General features: G+C 45.1%; 1 protein-coding gene across 1 annotated transcript in view; it reads right to left on the reverse strand.

Annotated features, from left to right (window-relative positions):
- Nucleotides 1-9,010: 9,010 nt before the first annotated feature.
- Nucleotides 9,011-16,137, reverse strand: part of fntb (farnesyltransferase, CAAX box, subunit beta) — a 145,936-nt gene continuing 138,809 nt past the window's right edge. Inside the window, exons 10-12 of the mRNA XM_072485483.1 lie at nucleotides 14,138-14,249; nucleotides 13,044-13,158; nucleotides 9,011-10,924 (exon numbers count right to left, since the gene is read on the reverse strand). Coding sequence (XP_072341584.1) covers nucleotides 10,820-10,924; nucleotides 13,044-13,158; nucleotides 14,138-14,249 — 332 coding nt within the window. The 3' untranslated portion in view covers nucleotides 9,011-10,819. The remainder of the gene's footprint in view (nucleotides 10,925-13,043; nucleotides 13,159-14,137; nucleotides 14,250-16,137) is intronic.

Raw genomic sequence — 16,137 nt, forward strand, 5'->3', positions numbered from 1 at the left:
CTGCAGTTGCTGCTTTCGGACTTTGAGCATGTAAAATTAACAATTTAAATGTCAAAGCCCTCTCTCCCTCCCTCTGTCCCCTTCCCCCCTTCCCGTCCCTTCCCTTTACAAATAGGCTGAACCGTTATGTTTATGTGGAAAAAAATATTTTATTAACCGTTGTGTTTAAGTGAAAAAATATATTTTATTGCAAGAAATCTGTAAAGATTGAGGTTGTTATTGCACAAAATTTCATTTTTCAGCTGATTAAGTTAAACATTACGTTAAATGTTAATTGCTTTTCCCGTGTCTGCGTGGGTCTCATCCCCACAACCCAAAGGTTTGCAAGGCAGGTGGATTGGCCATGCTAAAATTGCCCCTTAATTTAAAAAAAGTTAAATATGTTAACTGGTTTCAAAGCTAGGTATTTATAAAATTATATTTGTTAATAAATGTTTTGCATTAAACCTTACAAAATTTGCAGCATTTAACTATCAGATAATTTAAACTTAGTAACATAATTGAGGTAGACAAAGCAGAAACAAATCGAAAACACAGAACAAAAAAAATCAGATGTTACAAGGACAGCGACAGCTAAAAGCAAAAAGTCCTGCGGGCCACTTTTTAAATCTTTTAAGGCCAGGTCAGAACCATCTTGCAGGAGGAGGTGGGAAGGAGACACCGCATCAGACCCCGTGTGTACCGGTAGTGCCTGTTTTTGAGGACCTGCCAGAACAGGCATGCCGTCGAAGACTCCGGCTGAGCAGGGGGCACACGGCATATCTGCCAGATCATGGCGCATCTGGCACCATGGAGGAATGGGGAGGACACCCAGTCCTGGTGGCCGTCAAGCTGACAGTCGCCCAAACTTGTACGCCACGGGGTCCTTCCAGGTGCCTTGTGGGGACCTGTCATGGATCTCGCAGACCTCGGTTCACAGGTGCATCTGCGCCGTCATGGAGGCCCTATATGCCCGGTCAGCGCAAAACATAAATTGAATGTGGACCGCGCCCACCAGGATGCCTAGGCAGCGAGATTCGCCATCATCACTGAGATGCCCAGGTCCGGGGGTGATTGATGGGATGCATGTCGCCCTATGAGCTGGATGATGGGCTGGATTTCACAAACCGAAAAGGGTTCCACTCGATGAATGTGCAGCTTGTGTGTGACCATGAGCTGCACATCATGCATGTCTGTGCCCGATACCCAGGCAGTATGCACGACGCCTTCATCCTGGCACACTCGACGATTCCAGGCATCTTCTAGGCACACTCCTGGCTAAGGGGTTGGCTCGTGAGCAATAGGGGTTATCCTCTACGGTCATGGCTGATGATGTCTATCTGGAGGCTACAGACTGACGCAGAGACCCACTACAAAGACACCCATGCCGCGACCAGGGGCATGAATGAGCGGCGCTTTGGCATCCTGAAGATGCGGTTCAGGGGTCTGGACCACTCTGGAGGGGCCCTCCAGTATAGCGCTAGGAGGGTCTCCCACATCGTGGTCCTTTTATAAGGTCTGCTGCGTCCTCCACAACATCGTGCAGCAGACGGGTGACGTGCTGGAGGATGAACAGTAGGCTTCATTCTATGAGAAGGATGCGGGGGAGGGCCAGGATGCGCAGGAATAGGGCCTGTGCAGGCACAGGAGGCCGCACAACATGTGCACCTGGGCCAACATGCACTGGGCGCTCATTGCCTCCGGATTTACCGACAACGGGGCCTGGCCGGCGGCACTGACAGCCCCGACCGACCCCCACACCTCCTGCACCCCCGGCTGACCACCCCTCCCATGAACACTCTCCCTGCGCGACCCCCCCCCACCCAACCCCTCTCCTCCAACCACCTCCGTGATTCCGACCTGTCTCATTATGGGATGAGAGCCCTGGGTTGGCAGTAACAGCGGGTCTGGTCCATGAGATGGAGGATGACAATAACCCGTTCTGTGAAGAACTGTGGTGCTCTGCACCGTTTGACAATGTCGGATGGTAGCTCACGGTAGCGCCTTCTCTGTCCACCTGGGTGATCATGCATGCGCGCCGGCCATTCCATCGCTAAGTCCCACTGAACCCTTGGGGTGGGGGGGGGGGGGTCACTGGAGAGGTGAGCTGGCGGGACTGGGGTTCTTGGCTCTCCCCTGATGTCCAACCATCTCCCCCAACTCCCCCAGTACCCCCTCTGCAGCCAGCCTAGCCCAGCCCAGGGAACCCCTCACCCACTTCTGACAGAGCACCAGGGCAGGTTGAAATGTTGTGAACAGGTGTTTATTGTGCAACGGTGAACATACTGTGATTTCGTGATTGTTCGTGAACAACCGTGATTTCCCACTTACAGTTGTTGACAGGGCCCTCAACAGTGTGCGGTCCATCACCCACGCCACTACCCTCGCCCCTTCCCTTCCCTCTCAGAACAAGGGTAGAGTCCCCCTCGTTCTCACATTTCACCCCACCAGCCTGCGTATGCAAAGCATAATCACCCGCCATTATCGCCAACTCCAACGTGATGCCACCACCAAACACATCTTCCCTTCACTCCCTCTGCCAGCATTCTGCAGAGACCATTCCCTCCGAGCTAATCTAGTCCACTCCTCCACCAGACCCAACTCCCCTCCCATCACCCCTGGCACCTTCCCATGCAATTGCAGAAGGTGTAACACCTGCCCCTTTACCTCTTCCATGCTTAACATCCCAGACCCAAAACACTCATCCCAGGCTAAGCAGCGTTTCACTTGCACCTCTTTCAATTTGGTCTATTGCATTCCCTGCTCCCACTGTGGTCTCCTCTATATCGGAGAGACCAAATGAAGACTGGGTGATCGCTTTGCTGAGCACCTTCGGTCTGTGCGCATTCAGGACCCTGACCTTCCCGTTGCTTGCCATTTTAACAAAAGACCCTGGTCCCATGCTCACATGTCTGTCCTTGGCCTGCTGCAATGTTCCAGTGAAGCTCAACGCAAACTGGAGGAACAGTTGCTCATCTTCCGGTTAGCCATGATGTGGAGATGCCGGCGTTGGACTGGGGTGAGCACAGTACGAAGTCTTACAACACCAGGTTAAAGTCCAACAGGTTTGTTTCGATGTCACTAGCTTTCGGAGCGCAGCTCCTTCCTCAGGTGAATGAAGAGGTATGTTCCAGAAACACATATATAGACAAATTCAAAGATGCCAAACAATGCTTGGAATGCGACCATTAGCAGGTGATTAAATCTTTACAGATCCAGAGATGGGGTAACCCCAGGTTAAAGAGGTGTGAATTACATCTTCAAACAACCGCGCAACCTCAAACAAACCATTGTTTGCAGCAAACTACCCAGTCTTCAGAACAGTGACCACGACACCACACAACCCTGTCATGGCAATCTCTGCAAGACGTGCCCGATCATTGACATGGATACCACTATTACACGTGAGAACACCACCCACCAGGTACGCGGTACGTACTCGTGCGACTCGGCCAACATTGTCTACCTCATACGCTGCAGGAAAGGATGTCCCGAAGCGTGGTACGTTGGCGAGACCATGCAGACGCTGCGACAACGAATGAATGGACATCGCGCAACAATCACCAGGCAGGAATGTTCCCTTCCAGTCGGAGAACACTTCAGCAGTCAAGGGCGTTCAGCCTCTGATCTCCGGGTAAGCGTTCTCCAAGGCGGCCTTCAGGACGCGCGACAACGCAGAATCGCCGAGCAGAAACTTATAGCCAAGTTCCGCACACATGAGTGCGGCCTCAACCGGGACCTGGGATTCATGTCACATTACATTCATCCCCCACCATCTGGCCTGCGAAATCCTACCAACTGTCCTGGCTTGATGTAGTTCACACCTCTTTAACCTGGGGTTACCCCATCTCTGGATCTGTAAAGATTTAATCACCTGCTAATGCTCGCATTCCAAGCATTGTCTGGCATCTTTCAATCTGTCTATATATATGTGTCTGGAACATACCTCTTCATTCACCTGAGGAAGGAGCTGCGCTCCGAAAGCTAGTGACATCGAAACAAACCTGTTGGACTTTAACCTGGTGTTGTAAGACTTCGTACCGATCCTCCGGTTAGGCACGCGACAGCCTTCCGGTCTCAACATCGAATTCAACAACTTCAGATAATTAGCTCTACCCCACCTCGACCCATTTGTTTTCATGTCATTTCATTTTAATTGTCTTTTACCATTACTTTCTTTCTTTATATATATTTAATCCCCCCCCCCCACCATCTTATCTCCCTTTCCTTAACTTTTCTCCCTTTGCTTTCCCCTTCCCCTCCCCCCACATCTACATCTGTCACAGTTTACCCTCTGATGTTAGCTTCTCTGCTGTTTGGCCTCTCACACCTTTTGTTCTCTCTGGGGACTGTCATTAGCACGTTTTCCCCTTGGTTTCTGTGGCTATTAGCACACTTTGTCATCTGGACTCGAAATGTTAGCTCCTTTATCTCCCTACAGATGCTGCAAGACCTGCTGAGATTTTCCAGCAAATTCTTTTTGGTTTCAGATTCCAGCATCCGCAGTAATTTGCTTTTATCCAGCCATTGGCATCCTGTTCCCTTGGTTTCTGTGGCTATGACTCATCTTTCATTCTCACTCCATAGTATGAATATTTCTCACTTTCACTGTCTTTTAGCTTTGACAAAGGGTCATCTGGACTCGAAACGTTAGCTCTTTTCTCTCCCTACAGATGCTGCCAGACCTGCTGAGATTTTACAGCATTTTCTCTTTGGTTTCAAATTCCAGCATCCGCAGTAATTTGCTTTTATCCAGTGGTGAACATATATGTACAAGTTTGTGCCCTAGCCCCTAACTCTAACCATGTGCTCTAACCATGCCAAATTAACTGGTGTCTATGTTTCTGGCCTTATGGGCCCTGACACTATGTGTAGGTGGATCCCCAGGTGGTACATCAGGTGTGGCGGTGGCCTGCTGCGATTCCCGTCCTGTGACCTGGATCCCCTGTGGCGACCAGGCCTGGATGGGCCTGGCTGCTTCTCAAGTGTCCCAGGTGGCGTGGTGCCACCCTGTTCTGCCCGCTGCCCATCAGATATGTGCCAGGGACAGTGCGCGGGTGGGGGCAGTGGAGTCCGAGGCGCTGTGATGTTCCGGTACTACCTCTGAAAGAGTCCCCAGCATAAACCCCATCACCTCCTCGGCGCGGTAGCACATCGGTTTGCACTGTTGCTTCAGAGCACCAGGGTCTCAGGTTTGATTCCTGGCTTGGGTCACTGTCTGTTCAGAGTCTGCACGTTCTCCCTGTCTCTGTGCGTTCCTCCGGGTGCTCCGGTTTCCTCCCACAGTTCAAAGATGTACAGGTTAGGTGGATTGGTCACGCTAAATTGCCCTTAGTGTCCAAAAAGGTTACCTGGGGTTACTGGGTTACGGTTTTAGGGTGGAGCTGCGGGCTTAAGTAGGGTGCTTTTTCCAAGGGCTGGCGTAGACCTGATGGGCTGAATGGCCTCCTTCTGCACTGTAAATTCTATGATCTATGATGTAATTCTATGATCCTCCTTCCTTGGGGTGCCCGATGGTTCCTGGGTTACTCCTTGGGGCAGGGCTGTAACTGGAGCTAACCTCGGAGGCTCCCCTGCCACCTGGCATTGCCAGTCCTGGAGGCCCACTTCTGCCTCGACCAAGTTCTCTCTGCATAGGGCCACCACCCTCTGGGACTGAGCAACATCAGCCAGTGACTGCGCCACCTCCCTCTGGGTCTGTACCACATCAGCCACTAACTGTGCCACCTCCATCAGTACCTGGCTACAGTCAGCCAGCATCCGGTCAATACCACCAACACCCTCAGCCATGACCCACTGTGCATACTCCACACTCTGGAGCATTACTGCAATGTTCAAGTGACTCTGGCACATGGCTGCCTGTGACAGGGAAGCCCTGTCCTGTGCCTCAGCCACCGCTTGCAGAGTTTCCCAGGCCTGGGACACCCTGACCGATACCTTCGCCCCCAAGGTTTCCGCCATGGACACCACCAGTGCAGTGTTGGCCTGGGTGTCACTGCCTCCTGCGCATGGTTGGACTCCTCCAACTGCACCTGCAGTCCCTGGCTTTGTAACTGCATCTCCACTATCGATGGGACTGCCTTTTCCAGAAGCCCGAAACCTGTCCAGCGGCAGTTAGTCCCTGGAGTCAGGCCTCCTCCGACCAATCGCACCCTCGCGGCTTCCTACAACATGTGTGTGATGCGCAACAGGAAGTGTCCGAGGAGCCTCTTCACTAACATGCCCAACAGAGGCAGGTATCTCTGGGCTGGTGGAGGTTATTGGAGACAGCTGTGTCAGGAGGTCAGCATTTGTAGTTTTAATTGTTTATTCCCCCCAAAAAAGAGATTTCCCACATCTGAAATTTTTAGGGTTTTACTTTTGAGCTGCAAAATAAACAATTAATCACTTGACTGGAGGACAAAGATTAAGCCAAAATTGGGAAAAGTAAAACATGAAAAGCAAAAGGATAAAAGCAAATTACTGCAGATGTTGGAATCTAAAACTAAAACAAAAACAGAAAATACTGGACTATTTCAGCAGGTCTGACTGCATCTGTGGAGAAGGGAGCTAACATTTTGAGTCAAGGTTGGAGAGAACTGGAAATAGGCGATTCATGCAGTTGTGTGGGGGAGGGGGTGTGGAGCAATGGGGCTGGATTGAGGGCCAGCGATAAATAGAGATTGACAAAGCTGTTGTGGACAATAATACAAAGGGCTAGGGCAGCATGGTGGCATAGTGGTTAGCACTGGGACTGCAGTGCTGAGGACCCGGGTTCAAATCCCGGCCCTGGGTCACTGTCCGTGTGGAGTTTGCACATTCTCCGTGTCTGCATGGGTTTCACCCCCACAACCCAAAGATGTGCAGGTTAGGTGGATTGGAAACGCTAAATTGCCCCTTAATTGGAAAAAATATAAGAATTGGGTCTAAATTTATTTTAAAAAATAATTCAAAGGGAATGTAAATAGGGGTGAACAAGGCAAAGCGTGCTGATATTGGCACATTAAGAGATCAGAATGTGTTGATGGCAGAACAAAGGTAAGCAGTGTTTCAAAAGACAACTAGGAACAGGGAACAAATGGCAAAACAGATGTTGTTGAACATGAGAAGCAGGTGTCTGAAGAACAAATTAAGTTGATTGTGAGACAAAACAATAACAATAATAATAATCGCTTGTCACAAGTAGGCTTCAATGAAGTTACTGTGAAAAGCCCCTAGTCGCCGCATTCCGGCACCTGTTCGGGGAGGCTGGTTAAGGAATTGATCCCGCGCTGCTGACATTGTTCTGTATTACAAGCCAGCGATTTAGCCCACTATGCTAAACCAGCCCAATAAACTGCATCCAGTGTTGGAAACACACGCTATATTATTTAGCTTTGGTGATACTTGAAATTATGAGTAAATATCTGGGCCAGAGCACTTTCAGTATTAAGTTTGCATAGATGAAGGCTTGTTGAGGGGATTGCCCTATGTTAGCAAAATACTGTGGATGATAGAAATCTGAAATATAAACAGAAAATGTTGGAAACTGACCTTTGTTTACTGTAATTGCTGGAAGTATAAAATAATTGATCTGTATTTCTGTCTATATTCAATTTAAAATGAAACTACAATACACAGAACTGTCATGTCATAGAATTTAGTGCAGAAGGAGGCTATTCGGCCCATCAAACCTGCACCAGCCCTTACAAAGAGCACCCTACTCAAACCCACGTATCTACCCTATCCCCGTAACCCCCACTTAACCTTTTTGGACACCAAGGGCAATTTAGCAAGGCCAATCCACCTAACCTGCACATCTTTGGACTGTGGGATGAAACCGGAGCACCCGGAGGAAACCCACGCAGACACGGGAGAACGTGCAGACTCCGCACAGCCAGTGACCCAGCCGGGAATCGAACCTGGAGCTGTGAAGCAACTGTGCTAACCATTATGCTACTGTGCTGCCCACCGTGTTTATTGAACAAGATAATATCCTGGACTTTGTGGTCAGTAGCAATTCAGCAATCTCTGTGACATGGATTTAATTCCAACATTAATTTGATTCTGCTGCCAACTAGATGAGATCTTCATCATCTAGCAGGCTAAATAGACAATCAGATTTTCAGAAATAACCAGGAAATAAAATGTACTTGGGAAATAGAGATTCTATAGTTTTCAGGGTTAGAGGTGTTCAATCATAATTAGCAATGTAGTGCACCGTTAAAAACCTAGTTATACCTTATTCAACAAGGTGTAACTTTATCAAAGGTTTTTAACAGCGGGCAGCACGGTAGCGGTGGTTAGCACTGCTGCCTCACTGTGCCGAGAACCCCAGTTCGATCCCAGCACTGTCCGTGTGGAGTTTGCACATTCTTCCTGTGTCTGCATGGGTCTCACCCCCACAACCCAAAAATGTGCGTGGTAGGTGGATTGGCCGCACTAAATTGCCCCTTAATTGGGGAAAAAAGGAATTGGGTAATCAAAATTTTTTTTTTAAAAAGGTTTTTAACATAAAGAAGGATGGTATAAAAGTGTGGGGGGGGGGGGCACAAAAATGCAGGACTTAACTGATGACTTGGTTTTTCTCTCCACAGATACTGCTATGCATAACTATTTCCAGCATTTTCTGTTTTTATTTTGGATTTCCAACATACACAGTATTTGGTTTTTCATTAGCGTAAAAGTAGATGTTCACGTCAATTCGAGCCATTGCTCAGGATTTCATCTGTGGGAACTATAAAGGCGCAGCTCGGGGAGCTCGGAATCACTGACAACAGTTTCTGGATTTCCATGTTTAACGCCGACAGCTTTGCTGTCATTACAACTGCAAAATCCAGATCTTGCACTTCGCAAAATGGCAACTTTTATTAACGTACGCCAGATAAAGGCAAGGTGTGAAAAGTTGTATACCTACGACATTTTCTAACACAAGATGTTGCTGTTGTGCTAATGTGGTACTAACCTTTGTTTGTCCAATTGCAGCTGATGTTATTTTAAAAGCTGGTTCACCCTCTCTGATTTAGATATCAAGATGTAAAATTTTATAAGATTAGAAACTCAAAACAAAGGCAATGTTTTACTTGATTTTATTTTTAAAGTCAAAAATGATATAAAAATTGCACAGGTTTGTGCTGTAACACACAAATTCACACGAGTTGGAAAAAAATGCAGTCAAAGCCACAATATCCTGGTAAATGCTTCATTTAAATAATTCAATGGCACCTTTACTTGTCATGTTACAACAATGTCAATTTTGATCATGGTTTTAAAAACCAACACACATGTAACATGTTAATCATTGTTTACAACCTGAAGGAAGTTCAATTCGATGGCAAGCAAACCAAACATGGTAATGCATTTGTCATAATTTTCAGATAGACTTCAGAGAACACTTACATATTTTTAAAAATGGACTAATGTAATGGGGATAAAAATCATTTTGGCCACAGCTAAATATGAAGTTCAATATTTATACCTGCAATCAAACTGTTAAGAATAAGTTATCTGAAGAAGCGAAGAGGAAACATTTTAGTGCAGCAGTTAGTACACCCATCTGTGGGCGCATTAGGATCAGAATCACAAGCAAAATGTAGTGAGGAGGCACCAAGTGAAGATTAGGCACTTATCTGTTAACGTGACTTCACAACTAATGTATTGTGAAGAGAGGGGGTTTCATTCACTTTGTGCAAATACTGTCAACTGTAATTAGAAAAACATAGTCCTTGCAATGCAAGATCTTTCCATAGGACAACAGAGCATGCTACATGCATACAGAAATGATTCTAGTCATGACCTGGCCATAATTGGAATGGTTTGTATACCCAACTGATTTCAGTAATATCCATGTTGTTCAAGTTCCAGTAAACACAGTTGCTTCAAAACTTGGATAATTCTCAAACATTTGAGTCATGTATGTTTTGCAATATGTGTGCAGAGTGGTATGAACAGTGCCCTGTGATACGACTATGCACTCAGTAAGGCTACATCTTGTTTTTGAACTACCAATAGTCTTGCACGTCTTGTTAAGGATGTCCTCTCTCAGCATAAAATGTGACGGCAAAGTTTAAAGAAAGTTACTATAGATTACTTTGCCTTCCCTGACATGCGGCGGGATTTGCCGGTCCCCATGTTTCTTGGCGGCACGCCGATCGCTGGCAGCGGGATTCTCTCTTCCCACCAGTTAGCAATGTAATTTCCCATGGAAGCCACCCCATGCCACCGGTAAATCCGCCAGCGGGGGTCCGCTCCTGGCATGAAAAGTGAATCCCAATGGCTGGAGAATTCTAGCCATGATTTTCACATAAGGTAAGGTCCTACGACTGATAATTTTCTCAATTAAACCCATTTTATTATGATGCTGTGATTCGCAAAACATACAGCAAATTGTTCGACCTAAGTTTGATACATTTTGCCATTTGAGTTATTTAATATGCAACACGATCCTTTTCTTTAGAAAAAGAAAAGCGCAAAGAACTGTTCTGAAACACTGACAATTAATGCAGACAAAATAGAATGCTTGAAAAGATTACTTTTATTGCCACTGCGATAAATTACTTTGAAGCCAGTAAAAAGCACAGTGCTCTATTTACACCAATCTTAGTCATTTCTCTGAAAGATTCAGTCATGAAACGAAGAACACTTTCAGGTACCAGTCTCTGTTTCTGCAGCATTTGGAAGCAAGTTGCTGTACATTGACTGGACGAGTCAGCCAGAGTATAGGCAGTGCCGATTGCTTTTGTGCTGTTGTTGTAAGAAGCAAATAACTTGATACTGGTTCCTGCTTCATGTTGAATCATTTTACTTTGTGAACCACAATTCTTTGCACTCATGTTACAGAATTAGTACTCGGAAATTTAATTATTTTGAATGCATAATGAATTTAATTTGAACTATTCTTCATCTGTGGAACTGGCAGCTTGAAGAAGTGCATAATAGCTCGTGCTACATTTTCGGGACCAATGTTGTATACAGGATGAATTGGTTCCTGTTGAAAAAGAGAGATATTTTACAATATATATTCCCACCTCTATTCCATGTAAATATAAATAAAACCGCAACAGATACTCAATTGAAATTTCTCCTTTCAGAGAGCTGTTAGTCTTTGGAATTCTTTCAAAGAGCAGTGGAGGCTATGTCATTGAATATATTCAAGGCCAGTTAGATTATTGATTAACAAGAGAGTTTAAGGGTGAAGGGGGGCAGACAGGAAAGTGGAGTTAAGGCCACAATCAGATCAGCCATGATGCTACTGAATGACAGACCAGGCTCGATGGGCCAAATGGCCTATTCCTGCTCCTATTTCTTTTATCATATGATTCCAAATAGCTATTATTGAGAAGCTGCTACCAAGAAGACTGGTATTTATGGGTGGAGGGAGGAAGGTAGAATCTAACGGCCAAATTGTATTGTCAACCTTTTGGTTTTAAAAAATAGAAGTAAACACTTGCAGAATTTGTATCTTAAAAAAAAAACATTTACAAAACACTTATTATCTCAGGGCATCCCAAAACACTTCTCAACTAATGAAGCACATTTGTAGTGTAGTCATTGTTTAATGCAAGAAACACAGCATCCAATTTGCTCACAGCAAGTTCCAACAAACAGCAAAATGACAAGGTATTTTTTTTAAAATGATGTTGATTGAGGGATAAATATTGGCCATGACTATAAATAAATTATAACGGAAAAATTCCCTGCTCTTCTTTGAAACAGTGCCAAGGGATCTTTTACTCCCTCAGTCCCACACTGGAATGTCAGCCTATAATTTTGTGCTCAAGCCTTCGACTAGAATTCGAGGCCACAACCTAATCATTACTTGTAAAATTCTGCCACTATTACAAAGCTGGGGACGGTGATCAGAACTCACACCGGTTCAGCGAGAGCATCGACAAAGAAAATAAGTGGCTGTTAATCAAGAGCCTCAGAAATGGCTGTTTGTCATCAGGTTGGAGATCTGCAGTCGAGATTATTCAAGATTTGTGGAGGTGGAAACAATTCTCTTGAACTAGTTGAGGGTTACTGCTTTAAATTCAATAAGTATGGAGGGTTGCAATGGAGGAATTCCTCAGATTTCTACAGCCATATTGCTCAGCACTTTGACCAGCATGCAAATTATGCCTGAAATATTTCATCTTAATGAGTGCTAGTATCCATCTTCGAGACAAACCTATACTGAATAATAATAATATTTGTCACAAATAGGCTTACATTAACACTGCAATGAAGTTACTGTGAAAAGCCCCCAGGCGCCTGTTCGGGTACACAGAGGGAGAATTCAGAATGCCCAATTCACCTAATAGCACGTCTTTTGAGACTTGTGGGAGGAAACTGGAGCACCCGAAGGGAAACCCACGCAGACACGGGGAGAACATGCAGACTCCACACAGACAGTGACCCAAACCAGGAATCGAACCTAGGACACTGGAGCTGTGAAGCAACAGTGCTACCCACTGAGCTAGAATAACTAACTGTATCAGGGAAAACAACCCACAATTTAACAAGATTCAGTATATAATCAGGGTTTTACAAATGTCAGTCAATGCTAACAATATAAAATCATCTTTATTCAAGGCTGTTAAATACATCTACATCACAAATGTTAGATTAAAAACAATGGATGGGGAAAATATTTAGAGTTTGATTGCCCTCTCTATCTTTCTAACAACATTTTTTGCATATTTCATGGCCATTCTTTCAGAGTTGGTTTTATTTACTTGCCCCCCATATCCTCTATGACTAGACAGGGTAGATGCAGGAAGGATGTTCCCAATGATAGATGTGTCCAGAACCAGGAGTCACAGTCTGAGGATACAGGGTAGACCATTTAGGATGAGGAGAAATTTCTTCACCCAGAGTGTGGTCGGCCTGTGGAATTCGTTATCACAGAAAATAGTTGAGGCCAACACATTGTATGTTTTTGAGAAGCAGTTAGATATAGCCCTTAGGGCGATCGGGATAAAAGGATATGGAGGGGAAAACAGGATTAGGTTATTGAGTTGGACAATCAGCCATGATCATAATGAATGGCGAAGCAGGTTGGAAGGGCTGAATGGCCTCCTCCTGCTCCTATTTTCGATGTTTCAATGAACCAAACATATGCTTACCAGCCGGTTGTTTACGTCACCCACAATGACTTCGTGCAGAAGGTCTCCACCACCGAAGTGCTGTGCCACCGAGAGCCCACTTAGACAATAACAGGTATGGTAAAAATCTCTTGACCTGTGGGGGAAAACACATTTGACGACGTTCAACGCTACAGCATTGAAATATGGAGTCAGATCTTTTGGTCCACAAAAGCTGGTATGTCTCATGGCCCACATTTAATTTCTCCAGTCATGAAGTATCTGTAGTCAAATCTATTACAAGGTCCGAGGTGCTCTTGGGTTAAGTAGGAGAGAAGAGGCTCACTATGCTAATACAATTGGTTTAACTGCCACCGTTTCAACAAACTGTCAGACTATACCTGATATTAATCGACACAAGTCTTGAGATTGTATTTTTCATTACAATCGGAGGCTAACAGATGTTAGAACTAGTTTGCTTTCCTGTCAGTTATTGCTTCATTACCCTAAACCCGTTTCTGCAGTTCTCCAACAAAATAAAACAGTCAATGTACCTCCTACATCATGCAAGCCAACAAAACCTCCAATTGGCAAACTTGGTGAGCCTGACCAGTATCCAAGAAAGTGTGTCTGTTCAACAGCAGATCCAAATAAAGAGATAATTATTGAAACACTGACAACAACAATAAAGACAGACGGCTTCATGAAACAGAAAATAGTACATCAAAATTCAGAAGTGATGCTGAGGGTGCATCTAAAAGTTGGGGGGGCAATTTTAAAACATTTTGTGTGACGAATCAGTGCACATAATTCTTGTCTGACAATGAACTGAGACAACCAGGTCTTAAATGGTTAGTTTTGCTCATAATTCAATAGCACAGTATGTCAAGAAATCGTAACCTCTCCCACCAACTAAGTTTCTCACCCAGTCTCTTAGGTCCCCTATGAGACAGTTCATTCCACAATAAAGCTGACAAGGAGGCACTTTACATGCATACCTTTTATCAGAGCCACTCATTAAGGATGGATCTCCAATTAATATTTTACTTCAACAGTCAGAAACTGGTTAGTCCACACATCAGTTTGTCAAGTCAAATGACGAGGTACTGTGCAACCAGTATAAAATTACCACTCACTTGCCAGGTTTGTCAAGCAGTCCTCCAGTGGAATTCTGACAACAGAGTAGGATGTACTCTTGTAGTGCTTCTTGATGGAACATCCAGTGTGTCATACTGAGAGAATCTTTCCCTACAAAAGCATTACAGAACACAATTAGTACACACCTATCTGAAACAAGAAAAATAATTTGACATCCTATTCTCAAGGATAATTCGGTATTGGCCCAAAATCTGGTGTTGCCAGCGGCACTCACAACCCATGAAACATTTTTTTTTTAAAGCACCAAGTGTTTTGAAATGAATAAACAAACTTGTGTCCACTGATGTCAATACCTTAACATTTATTAATCACAAGGGACATGTAGGACTGTCCTGGAATCTAGGCTGGAATCCAGCCTTCCTTTAACAGGACATGGGCTTCATTGGCTAGGCCAGCATTTTTATTACCCATCCCTAAATTCTCTTCAGAAGGGTCTTGAAACGCTGCAGTCTATGTGATTTAAGTACACCCTCAGTGTTGTTAGGGAGTGAGTTCCAGGACTTTGATCCAGCAACAGTGCAGGAACGGCAACATAGCTCCAAGTCAGGATGATGTGTGGCTTGCAGGAGAGCTTGGAGGTGGTGGTGTACCCATTTGCTGCTCTTGTCCTTTTAGGTGGCAGATGTCCACCTACCGTGGGGCAGCACGGTAACATTGTGGATAGCACAATTGCTTCACAGCTCCAGGGTCCCAGGTTCGATTCCGGCTTGGGTCACTGTCTGTGCGGAGTCTGCACATTCTCCCCGTGTGTGCGTGGGTTTCCTCCCACAGTCCAAAGATGTGCAGGTTAGGTGGATTGACCATGATAAATTGCCCTTAGTGTCCAGAATTGCCCTTAGTGTTGGGTGGGGTTACTGGGTTATAGGGATAGGGTGGAGGTGTTAACCTTGGGTAGGGTGCTCTTTCCAAGAGCCGGTGCAGACTCGATGGGCCGAATGGCCTCCTTCTGCACTGTAAATTCTATGATCTATGTCGCGGGTTTGGAAGGTGCTGTCAAAGGAATGAAGGGATGAAATGCTCCTTCCTCCATTGCCTCTTAGTAAACTAAGTTTATGCAGCTTTGACCCAATTACATCTGGAAATAATTGATAAACTGGAACAGAAATGCCAAATTAGTATCATGGGGAAAGGTTAAATTTCAAGAAGAATCCTTGAATATCAATAGTTTTCAGAGTGAGGACAGATGTACTGATTCTGGATGATGTCAGCTGAGGGGAGAGGAAAAGCGGAAGATGTAAAGAAAGCATTCTACAGTACCAACATCCCTCAGTGTGAGAGAAACAAATCCTCCACTGTTCATTAAAAGTAAAAGCAACAAAATTAGTAGCACTGTGAAACTTCAACACATTCCAAACAAATTGAGTGAAAAACCCTGATGTCAACATGACTTTGTGTTGAAATTAGTTACAATGCTATTATCATCTCTGACCATTTCATTGTATCCCTCATCATCCACATCCCCCAACCTTATTCCATACCCACTTCTTTCCACATCCAACCTTGGAAAACAGCCTCCCCCATGATAGTTACAACTGCACTTGAAAGCTCCCAACTGCGTAGCCTCTGGCCATCCATTCACCACAATATGTCTATTTACTCAATGACTCCCTCACCTCCTTTGTTGGCTTGGTCCCCAACAAAACCCTTACTCTTCCATCCTGCTCATGTCGCCGAAAGGTGCCCCCACCTTCACTCCTTCAAATACATGGGTACCTGGCATACAACTGGTTTAGCCATTCATCACTAGATCTGGCAGGGCCACATCAAATTGCAAATAGGGGTCTCTCTTTCTTCTTCCAAAACTACCTCATTACACCAGAACTATCCTGCAAAACAAAAGTAACCATTGTTTCTTCTCTCCATGATCAAACGGTCTCTTAAACCTCTCTCCCTTAGCCCCATGAACTTTTTGTCACTAAGAGTGAATCCATCCTTTCAGCAGCATCTTTTGCATCCCACCTAGCACAAAGGAAGATGA

The sequence above is a fragment of the Scyliorhinus torazame genome, chromosome 2 (genome assembly GCF_047496885.1).
Source record: "Scyliorhinus torazame isolate Kashiwa2021f chromosome 2, sScyTor2.1, whole genome shotgun sequence".
Classification (NCBI taxonomy): domain Eukaryota; kingdom Metazoa; phylum Chordata; class Chondrichthyes; order Carcharhiniformes; family Scyliorhinidae; genus Scyliorhinus; species Scyliorhinus torazame.